Consider the following 26,879-nt stretch of genomic DNA (forward strand, 5'->3'; position numbering starts at 1 on the left):
TTGTGTTCACACTCATGTGTATGGCTTTCTCCATCCATACCACATACCCATGCTTGCACTTGCAGTTGGATTATACAGCAGGACCAAACTCAGAGATTAGGGGGGGGGGCATAGTTACCCTGCAGGGTGCAGCTGCACAGCATCAACAAGACTCTCCCAAACTGTCACACGTGTACTCTCGTCTCAGTTAAAGCTGACTGCACCGGCTCTGTGTCTATTCATTTGCTTCTTGATTCCTTCACGGTGGAAGGGAGGTGATTCTCCTCGCCGCCATTTTTAGGGAACTGCCTATCGAAGAGAGAAACTTTGCTAGCTAATGCCCAACGTTAGCAGCTAGCTAGCTGGCCAGTATCCTGCCTGCTTGCCAGTCCGTTGTGACAGTTAACTCTTGACAGTCGGTAGCCACGGTAGCTTGCCTCACGCTAATTTTTTCTTGCCACTGGCCAGTATAGGTGACAAAAACGCTTAATGTTAGAGTAAACTATTTAGCCAGTCTTGAGAGTCAGCGTGACCGTCTATACAGGGCAGGGCAATTGTGCAGTTAGATTAGCGAATTAGCACTGCTAACTTAGTAGCTAGCGAATTCACACTTTGATTTCTATGGTCTGCATTGCATTGTCTGTGATTTGGCGTTCGTTGCTTTGCTCTGCCGTGTTCAGGCTGACTGGATTGATTTGCCGTTTACACCCCACTTCTCAACCTGTGTGGATTCATTTTGACGAGGTGAGTTTGTCGCTAACTTTAGCTTTGTGCTAACTAACGATGGGTAATGTCAGATTTGTCCTCCGCTGAATGCTGCAATTGAGCTTGATTTCAACATGGGTTAGCTCGACTGCTAGCTAGCTAGATTGGCTGCTATTCGTCAGCTAACCAAAAGTTGCTGTCACAACTTGTATGGTCTGTCGCATCGACAGATTTTAGTCTGCCTTGCTGGGCAACTCCAGTCATCCCTTGCTAGCACAAGGGTGTTTACTCTGAATGACAGTGTAACACATAAGCAAACGATATCAGTGTACGGACAGCAGGGCTAGCGGGCTAAATTTTGAGTGGTTAGTTTTGTTGTAAATAATGGGAAGAGATTGCTTTCTCTAAGAAGCGTTAGCTAGCTACGTTATCTTGCTAATCCGCTTTATGCAACTATCGTTGCAAGCAGTGCCACTCCCTCGTTTTTGTTTTTGTCCACTGTGGCTGTGCGTTAAGTGAAACTCGGCTTTGGAGGTGTCTGTTTTGGAAGTTTGCTTATCTGCAAGGGACATCATGAGTCACATACCGTCTGAATTGCTAGCTGTGTGACGGTAGGTGACATTGGTCAAGCCTGGTTCTGTGTTTGTGGCACGTACACGTTCGGACATTGTGTTTACAGGCAGCATTAGCCTGGAGAGTCTGAGAAATCATTACTGTCGAGTGTGGCTGCCGTATATAAGCGACAAGCAGAGCTCGCATCTATCGGCCGCTGATGGCTGTTTTTGTGCACTGACGTGAGTCGCATTCCTCAGTTTTCTGTGTTGATATTGCGTAACACTGGCTATCACTCAGCAAGCCACTCTCCTGCTGGGCTTATCTGTGACTTCGCCGCTCAACTTATGTATTACAGTGGATCATCGACACAATGATTTTACATAGCACATTGAATATGGTTAAGTCATGCATAACGTCTGTGTTGTGACATCAAGTTTACCATTCATCTAACCAAGACGTTGCGCTTTGGAGTAATCTGTTAGATCTGATGTCCAGGGCTTGATGACTGATAAACACAAACACCTACACATCATTTTTGTTTTATGTGCTGTGTGTACTGGCTCCGCTTGTCAAATAAGCACCGCAGTATGAGCAATCCACCTATCTTTGTTGTTGTCTTTAGACCGTGTTGAACAGACATGTTATAAATGCAGCCTATGAACTACAGCTGAGAGGCAGGTACAACTTGTCCTCTTACTCTTATCACAGATTTCTGCCTTTCCTTGCGTTCCTATATTCTCTGTGTCCTGTGTGCTGATCTGCACACCTGTCATTTGTTCATTTATGTCTCTGCATGCTTGTCAGAACAACAGTGCATTCACAGGCAGGAACAGCTCCCCTTGTTTACTTTCAAGGACTTGCTGCTAGCTGATGATGAGAGGTACGCAGCTGTTATTGAGTGTGAACATCTTTATGCAGGAGAAGCCTTTTGCAAAGTTGTGGTTTTTTGTCTGTATGTCAGTGTTATATCAGGGGGTGCTGAATATGGGCACACTGCATAATGGATTTAAGTGTGTCCCAGGAAAAATGGATTAGACACTGGAGCAAAGCCTGCCCTGTTTGCTAAAGTCTAGATCCAAGCCAGTGACAGCCAGCCACTGCAGAACAAGTGCTGGTTCCATAATATGATCCACAACTGCCATCTCTAACTCTATTTGTTAGTGATATATGTAATGTACTTATAGATGACATAGTGTGAACCTTAATTACCTTACTCATTATAATACTACAGCACTACAATCTGCTTATTATATTTAATCATTTTTAGCTGGCTAAACAGATGGCTAATCAAATGACAGTGATCCTCAGGTTGTAAATGTGTTAACTAACATGACTGACAGTGGCATCTTCGGTGACATGGTAGTTCAAAAAACTCAAGAACTATAGTTATGGTCCTGTTTCTTGAAAGGAATTCTGAAGCATCTGCTCAGGGTGTTTGAGGCTGGCTGCTGAACAGTTGCAAACCAATAGCATATTTGATGAGTCAGACTGAGAGCAAGAAGAAAAAGGCAGAGGATGGGAACATCCAAAACAATTTTCCAGGTGATGGACAGGACACATACTGTAAATAAACAACAAAAAAAATATTTAAAAAAATATCAGAAGTGGGGATCTGCCATTTTTTTTAATTATAGGATGAACAGTTTAATTTATAGGATGCACAGTTTCATCAGTTTTAGTCTCAAATTTTGATTGAGCAAACCACAGCCACTGAGATGACTTGGGATGTTGTGTGTCTTGTTGAGGGTGGCTGAGGAAATTGTTGTCTTTTTTTGTCTCTTGTTCAGAGGAAACTCGGTATGTTGTTGATGCTCGTGAGATTTATCCCAACAGGAAGAGTGTAAATGGAGCTCTGTGAGAGAAATGGGATGGATCCAATCCTCTTAGTGTTCTGTCACTCCATTGCTTTCCTCTGTCACCATCATCTCTGTAGCACCACAAGTCTGGATGTGTTGTTGTTGACATTGGGTAGCTAGAGAGTTTTCACTTCCTCCACAGTGAAAGCCACAATCAGTCTAGGAAGCAGGAGCATGGACACCCTGCCCTCCATCTTGGGGGATAGAAATGTAGTGTATAAGACATTTGAACAAAAGCGTACATGTAGGTAATGAAATCAACAATGTATCTTAAACAGCTAAGATCTTGTTTTGATTGGTCTTTGGCTGATGATCTTGAACATAGGGATACACCTAACCCATCTTTTCTCCATCGAATCCAATACCCAAACTCAAGTGTATCTGCTGATACAAACATAGATCAGATACTGCTGCTCTTTTTTTTTTTTTCTGTTTCAGTGTAAAATCTGCGCACCTCACTGGACCTGATTGGGGTTGTTTGTGTTTAACTGAACTGTAAGTCGAGACGTTCTTTTTTTGGCCTGTGAACAGTTTAATTACATTGTTGTCGTTATAAAGTTGCATTGTTACAATACAGCAAAGTGACTAAAAAGTATTTCATGTGGACCAGTTTCATCTGGCTGATACATGATCATTTAATAAGACGTGTTAGCTCAGCGCATTCCTACTTTAATTATTTAGCAATACAGCATCAAGCATCTTACTGGAGGACATTTTGAAACCATATGTATTAGTGTGTGTGTGTGTGTATATATATATATATATATATATATATATATATATGTATATATGTGTTAAACAGTAAATCATAATGACAGTTGAGTTCCCACAGCTCTGTAAAAACAGTTCAAAGGCCCTACACATACGCACAAGTGATTTCAGATATTCTAGATGATGACATTTCGTTTCGGGTTGACATTTAAGGTTGAAGCCTAACTGACTTCAATTCCACGTATCTAAAAGAATCATAACAGTATAAGTTGTCCTACCTTAACAGGTGCAACAAAACCAGGAGAGTCAGCAAGGCGTCAGTCAAGCACAGCTTACACACAGGAGGTGTGACCACCCAAAATGACTAAACAATAACTATGTAGATGTACCATGGATGTGTAGGCGTTCAAACTAATTTAATGTAACAATTTGTTTATTGTGGTGGCTGGCAGAGCTCGGTACTTCCGGAGGAATGATAACCTCTAATTTTAGGCTTCTCTTTAACCCAGTGTTACACTTGTATTGGAAGTCTTAGTATGTAATCAGTGTAATTGTAGCTAGCTTAAATAAGGCTGTTTTATAATGAGTTAAGTGTTGCATTGCAATCTGATGAATTATGTCAACTGTATTTGTATTATGTAGTTGTTATAGATTGTAAACAGCAGGTCTTAGGTTGGGTTTTAATTAGCTTTTACTTTTAGCTTTAGCTTATCCTTTGTATTTCTTCTCTGTCTACTCTCTGCATTTTGATAAAGCAGCAGACAGCAGGATTGCTCTGGAGTTGCTCCTCTGTAGCTGACCCTGTGCTGTGCAGCTAAGAGAGTTTCATGATAGGGATCAATAAGGTATTTGATTATTTATTATCCCTCTCCATTTCTCTCCTTCTTCCTGTCCATGACACCCTTTTGCTACTCAGCTTTGTGTATTGGTTTGCCTCTTCATTAAGCCTCTTGGTGATTTTTACTGTGTAGAGGAAATCAATTGACATAATACATCAAGAGAGAATCTTTTTTCTCGAGCAGTGAAGCAAAACAACTTTCGTTGCATTTCTTGAACACACTGTTCTTTGTGATAATGCGTGTACACACGCATCTTGCAGTTCAGTCCACCTCTCCTAGATTCAGTCTTGTGACTTAGTGTTTGGTTGCCTGTATGATTGTGAGACAAAGAACGGATAGTGATAAATATCTGATTGTGTTTTTGTTTTGGTTTATACATGCTGTATTATCCAGTATAGTAGAAATGTACAAACAGTCCAGTCCACCTTAAATCAAGTCTGGTCTAGTTTGATTCTATATATACAGTATTGTATGGTTCTGTTGGACAAATTTTGGTGTGAAACCATCGTTGTGAGGTCATTTTGGCTGATCCTCACAACTTAACGGGCTTTTTTAGGGTTAAGCTTGGGCAGTTTTTACTGCCATGCACACACATGGACAGACACCCACAAACACCATATCCACCTTGTAGATTCACCTTCCAAATAAGGCAAATCAAAATAAGGTGTATGTGTATAAAATATTTGTTTTTGTTTTTTTTGTTTTCCTATACCGCATGCTGGGCAATGAAAATGTCCAGGGAATAAAATGAAAAAATTTAACTGTGAAAACAAGATTTATCAAAATAGTTGTAATGGTAAAACATATTTACAGTAACAGTGCATTTGCCCGTTTGCCAGATGAAAGTCTGAGGATCCAGTCTTTGAAAATAAAGCTGATATTGACAGTGGTTCTTTTTTGGTTGTTCCATAATGTGGTGCTTTACAAACTAGGTGGTGGGTCAGCCTGAGAAGGTGCACAGTCATTACAACACGAGAGTGAACATTCTTTAAAAGAAACGTAATGTTCATGTTACGTGACAGTGTTATTAAAAGAAACAAAAAAAACATGACTCCTTTCGTTTTGGTGTCGCCCTGTATTATTTATAAAATGTAATCAATTTACAAATTTGGGAGAGTATGAACTTTGGTGACAACTTATCTTTAGCAGAATTGTTAAAAAAAAAAGAACTTGTGATTCTTGACAAGGTATAGTTGCTGACGTTAAAAAGGCCCATTTACATGGAAGGACCATGAAATTATTTATGCATTGAAATTATATTACTACACCAGCCAAAAGCCCACACCTCACTGTTGTCTTAGAAGCACAGACATTGTCTAACAACACACAGAACATTTTAACATCAGAAAAACATTATCATTACAACTATTAGAAAATAATGTAGTAACTGCTATAGAGTCAGTAAATGCTAGTTAATAATAATATGCTTGTTAGCAACCTAGCTTGTGATTGTATGGTCTCCCATTGTAGCCATCAGTGAAGTCAGTGTGTGCTGAATCAAGTGTTGATGAGGAAGTACAATCACATGTTGGGTGGAAAAAGTCTTTGTAGTTCAGAAAAAGTACAGAAAGTTTTGACACCAGAGTATTAATAACATTGTTGTGGTGTTGCTGCTAATGCTGATGCTTTGTCAGTAGATCATGACAGTCAGTGCTGTCTATGCAAGGAAATTCGTCATTTAGAGTATGTCAGCGATTTTTACTTTGTCAACACTACGTCAAAGCTTTTCTGTCTTTTCACTTAAAATGACCAAAACCTCAACCAATGGTATGTTGACTATCAAGTCTCTCTCACACACGCAGACACAGAGGGGTCTGTCTGTGAATGCACTGAATGTCAAATTTTTCTGTGCTCACTGTAACTAATTTATCATTCTTACCTCCTTTCTGTGTGGTCTAGTATGGACTAACAGTAAAACTGGCACATTTGTATCGTTGTATGGTGGAGATCACACTCTGTTGCTGTTGGGGAAAAGTTGATTTGGTTTGTCAGGTCGCAACACATATTAAACATTTCTCTCATGTATTGCCTGGAACACAGTGCATTGCTTTGAATATCATTTGGAATATTTCATGTGTGATCTTTGCACATAGTACATTCCCTTTTTGACTGTGCAACTGTGGAGGGGGAAACCAGCACTAGCCTGCACTCATAGCATCTCCTTTGTTTCTCTATAGGTGTGGTCATAGTGCATAGTGTGTGAGAGGATTGTCCTGCTAGAAAATCAGTTGTTTTCTAACATGAAGTCAGATTGGATGGTATGACAGGTAAAGCACTATCAAAGCAGTGACCAAATCAACATGCTAGAGTTGTGTGTTTTATGCACAGTCATATTAACCTGTCTTTCCACTTGAAAGCAACTGTGAAGTTTAAACTTTGATTTGTAGTGCTTCTTTTTGCCTTTTAAAATTGCAAGTTTGGGGCTGTTTGAACACAGCAGCAGCCAAGCAATCAGCATTACAATGCTTGTCTAATTATGCTGCAAGTATTATGACAAATTACACAGAATTTTCTGTTCACTAGTATCCAACACAAAAAGACAGGATCTCTGTTTGTCTTACTAAAGTTTGTTCCCAGCAGCAGTTTTTAGCTTTTTTCCACTAAGATATTTGTTGTCCTTGAGGGCTGTATGTCTTAGTAGAAGAGTTTCACTCTTTTTTTTTTTTTTTCTCAGTCAGCTGGATAGCTTTTTCAGCAGGACAAACCTTGTGACATTCAGCCAGCAGTGTGGTTTTGGTACAGCAGGCTGCCAGGCTGTACTGATAACTATAGCCGGCAAGGTTAGCGGTGCTGCCAGCCCAAAGATAAGCCGAAAGGAGGAAAGCAGCATTTTACCCGCTGAGCGTGTCTGTAATGATATCCATGTGGTGTTTGGGTATGGAGGGGGGTTGTTGCCAATTTCAGATTGGCTGAAGACGAGGCATGGAGATGTGGTTAAAAAAGGGTGGAGTAATTCTTTAAGGCTGCATGTACTTTTTCTATGAGAGGGTTTGTACATTTCCTTTCCTCTTTTTAGGTGTACGTCCTGTTAGGCACTAGGATAGAAGTTTTTCCAAAGATTTTGTATTGATTGGCCATATTGTGAGGTGCGATTGACTCAGGCCCTTAACCCCTGCTGGAGTGGAGCTGTCCAGTGAGCAACAGATCAGACTGCTTGATTGTGATCTGTATAAACAACACACTAAGCATACATGTTAGGTGTGTTTGGCACCAGGCCTTAATTTCACATGAGACAGTTTGGGTTTTGTTATGCAGCTCACTGCTGTTTGAGACAAATGATGAAAGTTTTTATTTTTATTTATTTTTAACCATAACCTGGACGTGATGCATCTCTGCCTGAAAGGTAAAAGTCTATAGTCAGGGAACAAAGGATGCTGTGTGTCTGTAAGCAAGGCAAATTACATATTACATATTTAGTTGTTGTGTTTTTTGGAAGTGAAAATAAGTATTTTTATTTTTATTAACTTAAAGAAATAGAAAGAAAAAATAGTAATTGTGGCATATGCAAAAGTTTGGGCATCCTAAGTCAGTACTTCATAAACTTTCCTTTCGCAGATATCACAGCTTGTAAACACTTCCTGTAACCAGCTAAGAGTCTTTCTATTGTTGATTTAGGAAGTTTCACCCACTCTTCTTGCAGATCCCTTCAAGTTCTCCGATATTTTTAGGCTGTCTTGCTTGCTCACATACAGCATGTTTAAGATCTATCCACAAATGTCAGTGAGGTTCAGGTCAGGGGACTATGAGGGCAGATCTAAAAGCTTCAGCTTGTGTTTCTTGAAGTAGTTATTGGTGGGTTTTCTGGTCTGCTTTGGCTCACTGCTCTGCTGTAGAAGCCAGATTCTTTTCTGTTTCACTTTCTTGACTGACTGCATGACATTTTCACTTAGAATTAGCTGATATTTAGTGGAATAGTATTTCAACCCTCATCCAAAACATTTGGCTAAGGGGTGCTTATTAAGTACTGACTCAGTAGGGTGCCCAAACCTATGCACATGCTACAATTACTGTGTCATTTTTTGCTATTTTTTCCTTTCCTTTAATGTCTGCTTTCTGCAGTGGTTGCATTTACTACTTTTCACTTCTAAAATCAGCAAATCTGGAATATGCCCAGCTGTGTCTAAACCTTTGCAACTTTTACAACTCTACAGACAGCGGACAGTAAAAGCTACAACCTCCAGGTGACTTCAATAATTACTGTAACTTTAAAAAGCTGATAGAAAACAACAAACAGCACATCAGAGCAGTGTCACCTGTACAATACAGTTTATAGGGTTTTGGCAAATGATACGAATTTGCATGAACTGTGTAACTGTCTCTTTGTTTCTACAGTGTATTCTGAGGAGAGACCTACTGAAGTTATTAACCCTTATTTTAGCTACGTGAACTTGAAATGCTTTTCTCACGCACACACATAGTCGAATTTGCAGTGTTAAGGTACAGAATATTCAATGTGCACACGCATGCAGTTAGCATTATGAGAACACATACAGTATTAATCTTATGTGCATGTTACATGAATTAACAAGAGCACAATTGATGCATCCACTTTAGAGTGCACAGTAGAATTTGACCCCAGGTCGTCTAATTGATCCTCTGATGCAACTCACCCCTCATTACTGTAGTCCACCTCATAGCAGCGGACATGAAATCAATGTTTGAGCCAGGATATTTGCATTGCCCAGTCATTCCAGTAGCGTACAGATCTGCAATAATCGCTGAAGCAATCTGAACTGATGCACTTGTGATGACTCTGCAATTAGCAGATTATATTAGGGTCAGCACTTGACTGTGGGACCAGTAGCTAAAATCACTGTGTTTAAAATACTTGAGGAGCCCCTGACCTTTCTGGCAAACTTATAACTTATATATAAACATATGACTGGGATTAGGGTACTTACGTGGAAGTCATTAGGTGGGATTTTCCCTGGGTGGTTGTATAATGACCAAGAAGCATAGGAAATTGTTAAAAGACTGAGTGAGGTTACATTTGTTATTATTCTTTATTCTCAAATAAAAATACTCCTTGGGAACATAAAATATTAAATATTTGGATGTGACCAAATGTTGTCCATTAACATATGAAATTGCTAAAGTAGAAACTGACAGACTGGCTACAGGCCGGCCAATATGAAGAGATGTTCTGGAGCCCTGCGTTCCCACCATTCATTCATTCCTGCTGTGCCTTTTATGTGTCACACTATTTTATATTTGCTTCGATTTGTCATGCGTCTTTGTGTTGTGGTTGGTACAGCTGAAGAGCAGGCTTTGAAGGAAATGTGACTTCATCAAAGTTGTGCTGAGATTTCTTCCTTTCCTTTCTGCCCATTGACTCTCCTATCTTCAAAATCCCATCAGTCAAGCCATGTTTTGTCATGTCTTTGCTAACACCTCTCTTTCTCCCCTCTTTTCCCTTCACCCCTTCTGTCCATCTAGGTGCCCATGTGCTGATTCCTTAGGCCCATCCATTACTGCAGATGAATCTTCAGCTGCTTTGGTGTAGCTCAGCACCCAGATAGTCCCATCCCCTTTGCGTGGGTGATACGGGACTACATTAACCAGGATGCCCTCCTCTGTAAGGGCAGGGAGCCTGAAGGATCCGGAGGTGGCTGAGCTTTTCTTCAAAGAAGACCCAGAGAAGCTTTTCTCAGACCTCCGAGAGATTGGCCATGGCAGCTTTGGCGCCGTCTACTTTGTATGGCAACTACATCTTCACACTGACTCACACTGACACACTGCACTTGAACTTGTGATGCAAAATTAGTCTCTGTATTTGATTAGCTGCAGTATTCCTTTCTGTGGATAATATAGTACCTGAAAGCTACTTGGTTTACCACTTAAAGTAAGCAACTGTTAAGCTGTAAGCTTACAATGTGCCAGGGTTTGCCTCACAGTTAGAGAAAAACAAAGCTTTTTGATCTTCAGTAGAGAACAGAAACGATTTGTACAAAGTTATTTTTACCAACCCACGATCATGGTGTTTAATAGCAGGTACAACAGAGTGATGTGACTCACCCTGACTTCTTGATCTGACCTTCGTTCTTGAACAACGCACGCATTGTGGTTAAAAAAGTATAAGAGGTCTCGAAAAACCACATCCTTGATGAGGCAAAATGCAAAGAGAATTAGATCTCCTGTATGTTATGGTTGAAGCATGTAACTAACAATGAACTTTGTGTTTGCCAGGCACGGGATGTGCGCACAAATGAGGTGGTGGCAATTAAAAAGATGTCCTACAGCGGCAAACAGTCTAATGAGGTGAGACAAGATTGATATTTATATACAATATAACATAATAAGATACGATAGTTCAGACACTTGTCCGTAAACATGTTCACACTGTGCTCTTTATGCTTGTATGCATCGTAAGGTCACAATGTAAAACACGTATTTAACAGTAGTATGACCTGGTTTGACCAGTGTAGAAAATGATGCTGGCCTTTTGTTTAGATAACTGACAAGTGTTTATGAAATACACAAATGGGTTATTTTTTTTATTTTTACCATCAGCTCCAATATACTTCTGTATGGAATTTGTGCCTTGAAAAACTTTAACCCTTGAATTTCAGAGCATTAGGTGTTTGTTTTTAGGATAATGGGTTCAGGTTTTGCTACATGAGCTGGTTTATAATTTGCAAACAGCAAAAACATTGCAAACATATATATTAGCTGATCAAATTACACAACTTATGACTCATCATCGCTTGCTATTGTCAAAGTTTAGTGTTGTGCTCCTTCCCGTAGGTTCAGTGTCGTCAACCTGGCAGGTTGGAGGAGGAGGGGGAGGGTGGTAGACAACTCTTCGATATTTTGAATTTGGACGACAGCACCCCTTTTAAATGCCATCTTTCAGTGTTACATATTGTTCCTTTTTAAATTGGTAATGGCCTTTAAAAAAAAAAAAACATTAATAAACTGTTTATGTCTCGGTTTGACTTTTGTGCACTTTAACACGCCTCACATCAATGTAGCTGCTCTTTGTGATATACTCTCGTTAGTCGGAAACGGTAGAAATCCAAACATGACAGCCAGTGACAAAAAGAGCCTGTGTGTGTGCTCCCAGAAAAGTGGGATTGACTGAAGTAATCCTGTGTCAACTACTTTGCTAGATGTGAATCCCTCATCTAGACTCTGGTTTTCATCGAGTAATTTCAGGTTGTCCGGGGCCAGATAAAGAGCTTCTGGACCACAGTATTAATGTTGGGTATGAAATCACTTAACCTTACAGTCTCAAAGAGGTCAGTCCTGTGCGCTCACTTTCACTGTTGTCGTCCTAGATACAGCTCATGACTTCAGATTAGCCATAATCAGATTACACATAATCTGTGAAGAGAATCAATGCATTGCCTGTTTTATTTTTAAGTCCCTTCTTTCCTCAACAGAAATGGCAGGACATTATAAAGGAGGTAAAGTTTCTCCAGAGGATCCGGCACCCCAACAGTATAGAATACAAAGGCTGCTACCTCCGTGAGCACACAGCATGGGTAAATCACCTGTTTACATGCACTGAATTGGAAGATTATGTCCTTCTGCTGTGTGTAGGGTTCTATATGTGTCTATAAATTGTTATTCCTGACTTCGTCTCTTGTTTCTAGCTGGTGATGGAGTACTGTCTGGGCTCAGCCTCTGATCTGCTAGAAGGTGAGCCTAAAAGTGTTCCACATTTTTGGCTATCTCTCAGAGGTCACAGAAAGAAAAGTGGATATTGATGTGTCCTCTTCAGCTGATGTTGATTCCTGCTCAAATTGTTTTTCCTCCTCCAGTTCATAAAAAGCCTCTACAAGAAGTAGAAATTGCTGCCATTACACATGGTGCTCTGCAGGGGTTGGCCTACCTTCATTCCCACAATATGATCCACAGGTTAGTGATTTTTACATGACCTATATTGTTTTTTTCAGAAGTGTTTGTAACCAATATATCCCCCACATACCCCCTGTTCTGACACACATTTCCTCTCATTTTTCTCTCTCTCAGGGATGTGAAGGCAGGAAACATCCTGCTGACTGAGCCTGGGCAGGTCAAACTGGCAGACTTTGGCTCTGCCTCCATCGCTTCACCTGCCAACTCCTTTGTGGGAACGCCATATTGGTAAATGAGAACTGAGAGAATTGAACGTGTCTGTGTTCAATTTTGTGCGGACCAAAATGTTGACTTTATGAACAGTCTCTAATTGAGCGTCTGCTCGAAGAAGCAACGATTTATGAAATGGATTTGCCTGTAAAAAGTTTTTTCCCCCTGTTTGCATATTCACACACAAGTAAAAGCTGCATGCTGAAGTATTCAAATGCTTTGCTGCTGTGATTGCAGCAACTCCCTCTCTAGGAGGGGGAGTTGCTGCTTTTTTGATGTTATTTATGCTGCAGAGAAACTACTTAGATGAGTCATGAAAAACACCATTATTTCATTCCAAGGAATAAAGTGACAATACCTTTTAGTTTGGAGATTTATAGTAAAACAAACGTTCCTTTTTTGTACTCTTAAGAAGATGAGTGTGACTAAATATCAATAAAAGCGCCCCTTCTCTTTTTATTTATCTTTCTCTGTGTCCTACATCCCACTTTATCTTTCTCCTCCTCTCCATCCAGGATGGCCCCAGAGGTGATTCTAGCTATGGACGAGGGCCAGTATGACGGGAAGGTGGATGTCTGGTCCTTGGGGATCACTTGTATAGAATTAGGTAGGTGACCCTGTGTGTGTGTGTGTGTGTGTGTGTTAAGATGTAACTGCTGTAGATTTTTTTTAATAAACATGGGTATAAAACTTGTGCTCAATATACTTAAATACACAATCTGTTAACTGAATGTTACTCAGAAGCCCCAGCCCTACCTTCCTTTCTAAACACAGGATTTACTGTTGCTGCCAAATTGACTGATAGTTCTTTGAATAACGCTTGACAGCTACATCAACTTAAGCAATGTTTTGCAAGGTTAAAGCAAGGTTTGATTTAAGGTTCAGATAAATCAGTAATATTTATGAATGCAGCAGTAAAACAGGACGTTATTTTTTAAGCTGTTATATATCTATTGTGAATAAACTTGTAATTTAATAATAGGGAATATGGACTGATTGTTTGTGTTTGTGTTTCTGTTTCAGCGGAGAGGAAGCCTCCCTTGTTTAACATGAATGCAATGAGTGCCTTATACCACATAGCGCAGAACGAGAGCCCCACGCTGCAATCTAGTGAATGGTAAAGTGACTCACACACTAACACACACACACACAATCACATACAATCACCACATACAATATATCAAACTGATAATATGTTTGCTTTTGAAACAAAATTAATTCTACTTCTATAGGTTGCTACTTTTATGGAAGGAATTGAATCTACTCTTACTTTTATTTACTGTTGATTACTGTAAAACTGAATTATGACTTTGGGGGAAATCTGGAGATTATTGATAACAGGTACATGTAGCTTTGTAGTCTGTTCTGATATAAATGTCTCAGAGTTGGTGCAGGTAGTAGAGAGATATTTTATCGCTCTGATAGCCAGCACAACACAGGAGGGGAAAGAGAAATACTCTCCTCTCACATTATGTTGTGTATATTTTTCACCCAAATTGATAGTGTTTACTTCCGTTAAAGAATATCTTTTGTAGGTGTCTTGTTTTGTTTTGACTCTCCGCCTCGTCATCTTTGTTTCAGGACGGATTACTTTAGAAACTTTATCGATTCTTGCCTTCAGAAAATCCCCCAGGACAGGCCGCACTCTGATGACATGCTGGGCGTAAGTGCATGCAAACACTGTACACTGCGACACAGAAAGAGAGAGCAAGGTCAGTTTGTTAAGATGGGAGATTGACAAGGCCTCTGGTGATAAATCTCTCTCTCTGATGTTTGCGCTCTGTTCTGTCCTCCATAAGCTTCTATTTTGATTCACTAATCCTCTGCTTCCGGATTCACACACAACCACAACATGTACACACACACACGCACACACACAGCACAGTTTTGTTGAAAGAACACAGATGTAATTACTGTAGAGATGTGACTTCTCCATCCACTGCTAAGTAATTGAGCAGCTGTCACTTAGCCCTCTAATGGACTCACTATTGTTAATGGAAGTTGTCCTTGGGGTATGGAAGCACTGCACACTGTGTCTTTCTTTTTTAAATGTTATATGGGCTAAAATTAGGGTTGAAAAAATTTGTAAACTGATCTCCACTGCAGGCCCTGAAAGGTGTAGCAGATTTTCAGGATGGATGATGGCGGGGGCTCTTCAGTCACTCAGCTGGGTTTAATTATATTTGTTGATGCTGTAGAAAATAACAGTAAACATTTAATGTATGAAAACCCAACTGGGTCATGGAAGAGCCTTTCATCATCCATCATGAAAATCTACTACACCTCTCAGGGCCTGCAGCACAGATGGCAAGTAATAAAACCACCTGCCCTCTGAATGGACTCTGACTGTCATATTCAGGTGTAAAAACAGGGTCAAAATTCACAAAAGCACTTCTTTCACTGTGTCTTTGTGTGTTATGTTTTTTTTGTTTTTTTTTTATAAATACAAATCTTTTCCACACATTCACAAAATTGAGTCTCTCATTCAGATTTATTTGACACGTTTACAGATTGAATTACAGCTACAAACATTGGAATTATTTGTGCATATTATTCTACAAGTTCTAAATCTTTTTGACTGTATTTTGAGCCCATAATGTTAATTTCCAAAATGGTATTTGCTTAAACAAAAGGAAAACTGTTAGGATGTTCTCTATTTCTTCGTCTTCTTTTTTTTTGTCATCTCTTGTCATGCCAGTTCAGACAGTTACTCATCCGCATGACCCACTGTACTACACAGTTTGCTACAATAGCCACAGGGATTTCCAGTCTGTCATGGGCCCTAATATACTCCAAAAAGGACAGCAGACATGCATGTGGTTCTATTTATTTATACCAAATTGGACATCTGCGTATGAGAGATGTTGATGACGGTTGATGGTGGAATTTACATCACCCGAAACCTTACGGACCCTAAAGCAAGCGTTTGAATGTAATCTTTTTGGTCTGAATCAAAGACGAGTGTTCAAAATGATTTGTGTAGAATTTAAGTTTTTTGAAAAGCTGTATGAAGCCTGCATTCCTTGCCTTGATAAAAGTATCTTAAGAGTCTTTACAACAAAGGTTATGATTAAATCAAAATTAAAAAATTAAAATCACAATCAGTAGCTATAATGAAAAAAATAGGAGGCTAAGACACAAGTTGACAAAAATAGGAATTTCCCTTTTATAGATGGTTTCCTGTTTACAAACAATTGAGGATCCAGGTGGTGAAAAACTCATAGCAGTGATGTATATATATTTAGGTTATATATGTACATTTTCAGTATTTAGAAATAAAGCAACTTGTTAATAGACATGTGACGGTTCTGGTTAGCTAACATGAGGCGCATTCCAGTGTGAAACACCAGGAGTAGTAGCAGTAATAATGCTAATTCAGACTACATGAAGTTAAAGTAGCTCTTGCAGGTAGTGAGACATGACTTGGGTTTGTCCTAAATCATGAAAATGGACTCATCAAAACCAGTTTTGAAGGACAAACATTTACTATTGTACCAAATATACCAGCCACAAACACAAAGTAATAGTGTGAGCAACCTACCCTACAGTCGGTATGAGTGCAAAACCCTCCACCACCTTATTAAATCCAGGTCTCTGACCAGGTTGCTGAAGCTAATACCTGATTCAGCACTCTGAGCTAACTAGGAGGCTTCCTTCTTGGAATATTGAACAATTTCTGCCTATTGTGTTTATGATTTTTGCAGTTTATTGCACAGAAACAGCTTCACATGTTAATAACCTCTGTTATTCTGTTGTCTTCTCTACCCACCTGGGCATGTGTGTGTCTAACAGTGACATGACTCAGACATCTCACCAGACACAAATTTTTACTGTATTCTCCTCACTGTCATTCCACTTTATCCTGTCTTCTTCTTCTCTGACTCCTCTGTCCAATAATCCTATGTCTTTTCCTTCCTGTCGCCCTCCCCTCTAGCATGCGTTTCTGCAGCGTGAACGTCCAGACTCCGTGCTGATGGATCTTATTCAGAGGACCAAGGATGCAGTGCGAGAGCTGGATAACCTGCAGTACCGCAAGATGAAGAAGATCCTCCTTCAGGAGGCCCACAACGGACCCACAGCAGAAACCCAGGATGGAGATGAGGTGTGTAGACCTTTGTATGTGAAAATCAAATTTAAGTAACAGAGTTGGAATACAACAAGATTTGAAGGGGGGATTTCAGAGGATAGAAATACATTTGCCACTTTCATGGCATCCGATCATGCATAGAAAATAACCAAGTATGCATTGGTTTGTATGCATGTCTGTCTGTCTGTGTCTCTTGGTCTTCTCGTATTCCCTCTCTGGCTCGTTCTCTCTCCCTCGCTGTCTCTCTCTGTGCTCTTTCCGCTCTATCTGCAGGAGCTGGAGCCTGGGGGAGGTCGGACCGGAACGGTGAACAGTGTGGGCAGTAATCAGTCCATCCCTAGCATGTCCATCAGCGCCAGCTCCCAGAGCAGTTCTGTCAACAGTCTGAACGAAGCGGCCCAGGACAGCCGCAGCGAGCTGGATCTGATGGAGGGAGACCACACTGTCATGTCCAACAGCTCCGTCATACACCTCAAACCGGTGGGTGGGGTTACTCAGACACACACCTTCTTACAGGAAGTGTGAGGAATTATATTCATTATTCATTAAAGGGGTAAAATAAAAAATTAAAATCCTGCATTGCAATTGGGGACATCAAGACAACAAATTTTGTAGGATGTTGCATGAAGTTAGTGCGGAGTTTCTTATAGCAGCCTGATGAATGTATTCAGAGTTAGACACTTAATTGCTGTGATGTTTCTGTAGCACTTTGTTGTAGAGGATTGTTCCTGATTCTCCTCTCTTCTGTCCTGCTCTCATTGTCGCTCTGTCCCAAATGTTCTCGTGTTCCCAAAGCTTCTTTTTTGTATGTGAACTGTTAATTACTGCAACAGAATAACATGTTTAACGGTGCTGCCTTATGTCTCCAGGAGGAAGAGGAGAGTTTCTCTGGGGAGCAGGCAGCCAGCAGTCAACCCTCTGAGCCCCAGGCAACACCAGCTCAGGCTCCGAGGAAGCACTACCGCAACAGAGAGCATTTTGCCACCATACGCACAGCGTCACTTGTGAGAACACACTTACTCCTCCATGCATCTCACTTATCTTACTCACTAATTTGTACTTAATGTTTGAGAAATAAGTAGAAGTGTTCTACATTTAACAAAATCTCTCAACTTTGCTGTTATACCTACAGACTTGAGTAAGATGTCGTTCTACCTCTCTACAAACATAATTTTAAAATCATCTAAATGTGACTGAACTGTGCTGATTCTCTGCGGCGTCCGAATCTTGCAGGTGACCCGCGAGATGCAGGAACACGAGCAGGACTCCGAACTACGGGAGCAAATGTCAGGATACAAACGCATGAGACGGCAACATCAGAAGCACCTGATGGCCCTGGAGAACAAGCTGAAAGGGGAGATGGATGAGCACCGCCTGAGGCTGGACAAAGAGCTGGAGAGTCAGAGAAGCAACTTCACCCAGGAGATGGAAAAGCTGCTTAAAAAACACCAGGCAGCCCTGGAGAAAGATGTATGTGGACAAGCAAATTAAGAAAAATACGCACAAAGTATTAATTTAAAGGAAAAATCCACTGTTCTCAAAGTGGCTTTTTGTCTCTTACTTAATATTTGTTTTTGGTTTAGCTGAAGACATTTACCAATGATGAGAAGAAGTTCCAGCAGCACATCCAGGTGCAGCAGAAGAAGGAGCTCAGCAGCTTCCTGGAGTCACAGAAGCGGGAGTATAAACTACGCAAGGAGCAGCTCAAAGAGGTAAAACACCTGAACTACACACACACACACACACAATCATCTCCTCCATGATTTAGTGGTCTCGGCAACAACAAAAAAATCAGCTAAACGCAGAAATAAATATGTACTTGGAACTTCTTTAGGTTTGTAGTTGAGGTAAACACTTACTGCACAGGAAACACAAAGGCTTAATAATGTCGTTAGGCAACACAGAACTGGGTCGGCTCGAGTGGCTGGTGCCCGAGAATTTTAGGCATTTTGCTTGTAAATGGTTTAAACAATTAATCAGTTATCAAATTAGTTGCTGATTACCTGACTAATGTTTCCGCTCCAGTCAACATAATCATTGACACCAACACAGGCTGAAGAAGGCAGTGCTCAGCCTACCCATTCTTGCATTTCTAAATGTCGGTGTGCTAAATGCTGACATACAGCCCGATAACGGCAGTGCCCTGACATACTGAAATAAAACAAAATAACTCCTGTGTGGCAGGAGCTGAGCGAGAACCAGTCAACTCCCAAGAAGGAGAAGCAGGAGTGGCTGTCCAAGCAGAAAGAGAACATCCAGCACTTCCAGGTGAGAATTTCTCCGACTTTATGTACACTTCTAAGACCAAATGACTATTATATTATTGTAATGCCGCGATGCGTCCATTCCCAGGCTGAGGAGGAGGCCAACTTGCTGAGGAGACAGAGGCAGTACCTTGAGCTGGAGTGTCGGAGGTTCAAACGCAGGATCCTCATTGCCAGACACAATGTGGAGCAGGATCTGGCCAGAGAGGTGCTGAAAACACACAGCAAGAACCAAACACCACCACCCACTGAGAATTTTATTTGATCACTGTCGTCTTGCATTCTGTCATCTTTTTTTCAGGAGCTGAACAAACGGCAGACACAGAAGGACCTGGAGCACGCCATGCTGCTCAGGCATCACGAGTCGATGCAGGAGCTGGAGTTCAGGCACCTGGGGACGATCCAGAAAGCACGGGCAGAGCTGATCCGGACCCAGCACCAGACAGAGCTCACCAACCAGCTGGAATACAATAAGAGGAGGGAGAGAGAGCTGAGGCGCAAGCATGTCATGGAAGTCCGACAGCAGCCGAAGAGCCTCAAGGTACATGAAGTGATGGAAGTTTTTCGTTAGATGCTGTTCTGTGACTTACACTATAACACACACACAAAACACCCAACAGTCAACAATTTCATTTCTTTTCCTTCCACAGTCAAAGGAGCTTCAGATCAAGAAGCAGTTCCAGGAGACTTGCAAAACCCAGACCAGGCAGTACAAGGCCCTCAGGAACCATCTGCTGGAGACCACGCCCAAGTCTGACCACAAGGCCGTGCTGAAGAGGCTGAAGGAGGAGCAGACCAGGAAGCTGGCCATCCTGGCCGAGCAGTACGACCACTCCATCAATGAAATGCTCTCCACGCAGGCTGTGAGTAGAAGAATGAGAACAGGTCTAAAAGGCTTATGAAGTATAAATATGAAAATGTCCTTATTTAGTCATTAAACTCACTTTTGATTACGGCTGGATATCATTTGAAATAATACCAGTGTCAACATGATGGCAGAGTTTCAGTGCTGGTGTCAATACACCATTAATGAATTGAAAATGTTTTTCCACAGAACTGTTTTAAATAAGCCAACCTTCTCAAATGCATCAATGTTTAATTTGTCTGAACTAACAGCTGCCTTAGGGACTTAAATAATAAAATACATTCTACATTTAGCAAAATGATTATTTATAACAGGAAAAGTCAAATTAAAGAACATTTAAACAAGACTAAAAATCTGAATGAGCATTTTATGGAAACTTTCAGTGCTCAACAGTTTTTGATACTCAGTATGGTCAGTATGCTCGGTGCGGTAAGTCCATTTTCATTGTAAAGTCATTGACTGTAACAAAATGGATCCTTAAAAGTCATTAAAAATCCTTGAATTTTGGAAAGCCATTTTTGATATGACTATATTATATATGATCATTCTAAATCAGATACAGGATTATTGAGTCAAAACGTTATATTCAGTTTTTAGGGATATGAATGAGTTATTCTATTTTCATGGCTACTTGAGAGATCTCTTTTCCTTAATAAAATATTTTATATCTCACTGACACTTACAAAGAAAGACTTTGTTTTATCTCTCTTTATGTCTCTCTCTCTTTCGCTTGCCTCTACTCAGCTGCGGTTAGATGAAGCTCAAGAGGGCGAGTGTCAGGTCCTGAGGATGCAGCTGCAACAGGAGCTGGAGCTGCTCAACGCATACCAGAGCAAGATCAAGATGCAAACAGACGCTCAGCACGACAAGGAGAGGAGGGAGCTGGAGCAGAGGGTCTCTCTGCGGAGGGCTCTGCTGGAGCAGAAAGTAAGAAAAGTCTAGTGTTGTCGAATGACAGTTGACAGTCAAGTTGTGTTTTTTTGGTTTTGGTTACCCTTTTGTTGACAATAATAAGTAAGTGTGTTTTTAACTCTGGTTACAAAATGCTTTACATGAGCATCACATTCAAAAATACAAACAGATAAAATGAACACAGAAACCAGTCACCACCCAGACCACACCTTTTTGAAGTTATCCAATGTCATAGAAAGGCCTTCCTAAAAGAGTGGGTTTTAAAATGTTGTTTAAAACAGTCAGGAAACTGCAACAGTGGGAAGGGGGTGACTGTTCCAAAGTCTGGTGCCAGAACTCATTTGTTCACTGTGTTTATCTCTCCAGATTGAGGAGGAAATGCTGGCCCTGCAGAACGAACGCCTGGAACGAATCCGCTCACTGCTGGAGCGCCAGGCCCGAGAGATCGAGGCTTTTGACTCGGAGTCCATGCGGCTGGGCTTTAGCAACATGGTGCTCACTAACCTGGCTCCCGACTCCCAGGGAGGCTGGGGCGGAGGAGGTGGGGGAGGCCAGGGGGCTCAGGGGGGAGGCCACTGGCCCGGAGGAGGTGGAGGAGGAGGCCACCATAGTCATCACCACCAGGGGGGCTCCAGCTCACAGCAGCCCTGGGGTCACCCCATGCTGGCTGGGGGCCCGCCACCCTGGAGCCTCCACCACCCCGGAGGAGGGAGTCAGAGGGGGAGCGGGGGCGGCGTGGGAGGGGTGAGGAACAGCCCACAGGCTATGAGGAGGACGTCATCAGGGGGGAGGAGTGAACAGGGCATGAGCAGGAGCGCCAGCATCACCTCTCAGATATCCAACGGATCCCACCTGTCGTACACCTAGAACGAACACACACACACATAAACAAACACACACACACACGAGCAACACAGTAATTGTCTTAAAGTAAAATTCTTGTGCACCAATGTAACACTGTACACAGACACACACCATGCATGCACCACACATGCTTCACACACACTTGTTGCAATCTCCCACAGTATGTCTGACACACACTGCACAGTACTGAGACTGGGTTTACCTCATCCCAGTGTCTCTTCCATCACTACTGTTCTCTTACACCAGTTTACTGCTAGCAGCAGTCTGTGGAAACCCAACAGTCTTGAGACCAATCCAAGATGGCTGAGGGCCACATACAGTATGCCATAACGCAGTAGTGTCATTTTTACGGTAGCCTAGAGTGCTATTTTATGTGTTCATATTTGCAATGCTAGTCTCTGTTGCCATAGACACAAAGTAGTGTATAAATATTATCTACCATGGAGTTTATGATAAAGAGTTGTTTATTTGCAGTATGCTGTTTTATATGCTGTTTTGTGGTAGCACGATAAGGTGCATTATGGGAAAATTTGCACAGTGTGTGCAGTTTTTAAAACAACTATAAATATTTGTCCTTGTGCAAATTCCTTCAAACCACTCACGGCTCAGATTTAAGCAGAGATATCTTAATGATAGAAAGTTTATTGAGATTATTGTTTATGTGCAGTTTCAGGCAAAAGAGAAGGCAGCAGGTGATGTAGGGTTCTGATGTAAGATTGATAATTGAAGAACAAACCGTTTCAGGACATGTTGGACAGAGTCTAGAAGGAAAATGAATAGAAGAAGAGAACAAAGGTTGTTGTAAGTGAGTACCAGTTGGTATCTCTGACTTTATAGAAGTAGTGCAGGGACAGCTACTGGATAGCTAAAAGTATGTAATCTTTCATTCCAGCCGAAGTGACTTAACTGAGAAGCTTATCTTCCACCAGAGAGGCAGTCTAAGCAGTGAAATCACCTGGTGCAGTGATTTAATGAAACAATACTCTCAACGCCACACAGGTTTAACTTCCCTGGAATTAAAGGTTATTGTGTACTACAGGCAGGGCTGCAAAGATGCCAAATGTAAGGGTGCAGAGTCGGATGTGTCGTCGTGACTATTCATGCCAATATATTGTTATGTTTTTAATGAGATTGTGCCGGAGATGTCCGTGGAAGTTCAGTTCATACTCTGAGGCCAAGTAGATGCATCTTTTGCTGGACCGGAGGAGAGCATGCTCAGCCTTATTGGTTCAGCTCTTGGGTTTCCACAGACCTCTGCCCTTCACTCACACCTGCTCAGTGGACGGCCAGTTTGAGGGATACTGAAGCCTTATTAGTCCACAGCCCTCACGACAGGGATGGGTTTTCAGCAGCACTCAACCTCTACTTGAATAATTTCAAAACTGTGTGTTCACTTCTCACTTGTTTGCAGTAACTTCTTGGTCTAATCTGGCTCTGTCTTAGTGATGCACTATGCAGTAAAAATTGACAAATTGAACCATGCCTGCTGGCTTACCTCAAGAACACTCAAGCTGAACTTCACCACAGGGTGTCGTGACTTGACAATGAGTTGCACTTTGGCACAGGCCTTTACCCAAACTAGATGTTAATCAGATATATTGACACACGCACACACACATACATACCTACAGTAGTTATTGTACATTTTTTATTCCCCAGTCAACCAATATGTCCCTTTGCACACTTGGATGATGAATGCATGTACAGGGTTAAATTTTGTGAAAGTCAGATTGGGACATAAAAGTAAAAAAATTAAATTAAATTAAAAAAAATATAAAAAAAAGATCAGATTTTCTAAAAAGTAGTGCACTTAGTTGTTGGCTGTAAATGAGCAAACACACTCAGCAGCAGGTAAATTTTAGGTCAAAAAATCATTTGTTTTTGGGGCAACTCTGTAGGTAACATTGTCCCTCACAGTTGTCTAAATATGTCCCAGTGTGTTGTTTTTGACTTAAAAAAAAAAAAAAAAAAAAAGACCTTTTTAAAGGGGCAGAAGTAAAATGAATGAACACGTGGTGCGCGGAGGAGCTCCACTCGCTCTGCTGGTTGGTGACTGCTGAATGTCTCAGTGGGTGGATGGGTGGTGATGCTGTGATCTCCGCTGCCATGCCCCTGCAACCTTCCCCGGTCTGACACCCCGCTCTGTCTCACCCCTGGTGACCCCAATGTCATGTTCTGACCACCGATCTCCCTCTTTCCCTCCACCTCCCGTTTCCTCCCCCCCTGAGCCTGATGTGGTCTTCACCCCCTCCCTGATCTATTTGCGTAGAGCTCTTCAAGTGAAAGAAAAGAAGAAAATGTTTTTTTTATTTATTTTTATATATATATATATATATATATATATATATATATATATAAAAATAAAAATAAATAATATGTGTATTATTATATAAATCTATATATAAAAAAAAGAAGGATTATAGCGATAAAGGTGGAAGTCTTATTGTGAAATGCAGAGAATTTGCATTATATGATTTCAGAGGTGGATTGTACAGGAAACCTGTTAATATTGTATATTTTGAATTTGAAAATATGGAAATCTAATTGACAAATCAAAGACAAATTAACTTGTTGTGATGGAGACACAGTGACGTGGTTTTAGACCAGCGGTATCCAGATGTTTTAGCGCCGCTGGGTTTTCACTGTCTTACCTGCAGCTGCGAGTTCTGAAACTTGTTACAGATATTCTGTTGTGAATAATAACAACACAACTCCAGGTCAGATTGCCTCGAGTAAATGGCAACATTTTTGTTTTAATGCTGAGTGAGGATGATTTTGCACATAATTTGAAATCTAGTTAGGTGTAGCCTTTGCTGTAGCATAGGCTATATTTTACTGACATTATGATACCCAATATAGAAGACTGATTTTTAGAAGACTCACTAGCCTAAAGTGAAGGTTATAATAACACCGAAAAAGAAAGAATCCTTTTTAAAGATCTATAAAATCTGAAAAGCTACTGAATTCTAAAATATTTGGCTGCGTACACTTTTAGTGCACTCTACAACCTGAAAACGTTTCCAAATTCTTGCACAAGACAGTGAAAATATATCTGTTGTTTGATAGGGTTACTCTTAGATGTCGTGGGGTCCACTGATATCATTTTGACTTTTATGTCGGATTTATGAAACGTGCGCCCTCTTTAGTCCTGATTATAAACAAAGCATTTTCACACTTGCCTTTTTTAAACCTTACCACCCTGAACTCAACTTATAAATCTGTTGTTTCTCATGGCTGAAAACACAGGGGAAAAAAACAGAATGTGGTGGTCCCACTTCTCTTTTCAAAAAGTATTGCATTGTACCCATCATATTTTATCAACTTCGTTTCCAGCTCTTTAGTGTTTTATTTCCTTTTAATACCAGAAAGGCTAATTTTATTTTTCAGGTGATGTCTGCAGAGGGCCAAACGAGTGGCAGATTTTTAGACTGTCTCTTGTGTTTACTAGAACTCCCAGGTGTTTTTTGAGGCAGTTGGGGCAGAGTCTAGCTTTAGACCTTGGTCACTCTGAACTGGATCAGTTGCACTGATTGCACAAGTGATTGACCAGATCAAAGAGTCTACTGTGATCCCCCTCAGTGTGCTGAGGGACGGCTGCCATTGGCCGAGGGTAGGCGGGAGGCAGGGTTATGTCTCTGTACAGTCTGTTTATCAGTATTCCTTTTGTCTCTCCTGTCATTTGGTGGATCTTGCTGTTTTATTCTCCCTGGTCCAGAGACCTGTATTAAACTGTATTAAATTGTATAGATTGTGCAAAAAGCTGAATGTCGCATAGCAGAAGAGAAAAGCTATTCCTTACAGATGACAAAGTGATTTAAAATGTATAAAAGAAATTCAGAAACAAAGTTTAGGGGATAAATGTAATATTTTGTTTGTAATTACTATTTTTTGTTGGAAGAGGGCTACTGGATAAAGAATCATCTGTAATAAAGTAATTTTAATATTTCTTTGTCCTATGGTGTTTTGTGTGTGAGGAGCATGACAAAGTAAAAGCATTTAAAGTTTACAAAACTCTTAATTGTAGCCTAAATATTGGATTCTTTATACTGTTTGTCATAAATGCCTGAGGTATTATAATGTAACATGACAGTTTTGTTTAAAGCCCGGCCAAAAAAGTTGTATTCGTCTTCAGACTGCTTGTTCAATTTGCATAATCTCTTTTTCATTCACGGGGGGTTTTCTTAAACCAGCTGGCAGCTAAATCGCTTGAAAACCTGTTGCTTTAATAAGTACAATGTTGAGATAAATACTAAATGTTGATAAGGGAAGCTTTGTCACTTTCGTTTGTCTTTACCAAAGATCATGTGTCCTCAAAGTCGATTAAGTCTTTCTCTGCAGAGCTCATCCTCCACCATCTCTTTCTCCTCAGCGTGTATAGGACCTCTTCCAGGTGAAGTTCCCCTCCTCTGCGTCCACCCTGCTCTGTCCAGGCGCCTGTGGTCTTGGTCTCCTCGTCATGGTGGCTTTCCTCCTGCGAGGAGGGGCCATGTTTCCGATCCTGTTCCTCTGCCCAGCCTGACTGTATTCTCCTAGCGGACCACCCCATCTTGCTCCATTCCTCTCCTCTCCTTTCAGGAAATCAGCCGCTACTCTGAAGTACTCCAGAACCACATTGTGACTCCAGCTGGCTTCCTCCACCTCGTCATTTTCAGTCCTAGCTCCCTCCATCTCTTCTCTGCCTTCCATAGTGAATCCACAGTGCCCTCCTTTGTCTGTCAACACCAGGAGGAAATAAGGATTGCTTTGGAAAAGGGGGATGGGCAACGTGGAGGCCGGCGGAAGGAGAGGGTCGTCACGGCTGCAGATACAGAGCACTGGCACGGCCACCTCATCTGCATCTCTCAGTGGTTCGTTCCTCTCCCAGTAGCTGTCCCAGTCCTTGGCTGGGTAAGCCCTCTCGCCCAGAGCCCAGGCCACTGAAGGTGCCAGGCCCTGTGGGGAATGAGGTCCTGAGCTCAGCCCAGGGTTTGCTGGAGGTCTAGAGGATCTCTGCTGAAATTGGGCTGAGGAGCAAAAGAGCCGTTCCTCAAAGTCTCTGAGGGAGGAAGAGCCGAGGGCCCGATCCACATCCAGGACGGCTCTGAAGGAATTTGCGTACCTTACACCGGAGCCATGAGAAAAAAACATTGATTATGTCCATATTTCATTCATATCACTGTTGTAACTACTATT

General features: G+C 41.3%; 2 protein-coding genes across 5 annotated transcripts in view; one reads left to right on the forward strand and one right to left on the reverse strand.

Annotated features, from left to right (window-relative positions):
• The first annotated feature begins 139 nt into the window (after positions 1–139).
• On the forward strand, positions 140–25,653 carry LOC130182221 (serine/threonine-protein kinase TAO1-like). 4 transcript variants are annotated; one of them, XM_056396960.1, is made up of 22 exons: positions 3,003–3,590; positions 4,562–4,651; positions 10,082–10,340; positions 10,832–10,903; positions 12,028–12,129; positions 12,241–12,286; positions 12,409–12,505; positions 12,620–12,733; positions 13,231–13,322; positions 13,739–13,832; positions 14,297–14,378; positions 16,650–16,817; positions 17,076–17,282; positions 17,672–17,806; positions 18,036–18,272; positions 18,386–18,514; positions 18,987–19,070; positions 19,155–19,274; positions 19,368–19,607; positions 19,717–19,929; positions 20,676–20,858; positions 21,210–25,653. In XM_056396960.1, exons 3-22 carry the CDS (start codon positions 10,209–10,211, stop codon positions 21,708–21,710), a joined length of 3,048 nt encoding a protein of 1,015 aa, XP_056252935.1. In that variant the 5' UTR covers positions 3,003–3,590; positions 4,562–4,651; positions 10,082–10,208; the 3' UTR covers positions 21,711–25,653. The 4 variants fall into 4 exon arrangements, with proteins under 4 accessions (XP_056252933.1, XP_056252934.1, XP_056252935.1 ...); XM_056396961.1 differs by having other exon boundaries at positions 4,565–4,651; XM_056396958.1 differs by lacking the exons at positions 3,003–3,590; positions 4,562–4,651 and adding an exon at positions 140–723.
• LOC130182222 (protein ABHD15) overlaps positions 23,662–26,879 on the reverse strand; it is a 5,011-nt gene continuing 1,793 nt past the window's right edge. The window contains exon 3 of the mRNA XM_056396962.1: positions 23,662–26,805. Coding sequence (XP_056252937.1) covers positions 26,073–26,805 — 733 coding nt within the window. The 3' untranslated portion in view covers positions 23,662–26,072. The remainder of the gene's footprint in view (positions 26,806–26,879) is intronic.

Source organism: Seriola aureovittata, chromosome 15 (genome assembly GCF_021018895.1).
Source record: "Seriola aureovittata isolate HTS-2021-v1 ecotype China chromosome 15, ASM2101889v1, whole genome shotgun sequence".
Taxonomy (NCBI): domain Eukaryota; kingdom Metazoa; phylum Chordata; class Actinopteri; order Carangiformes; family Carangidae; genus Seriola; species Seriola aureovittata.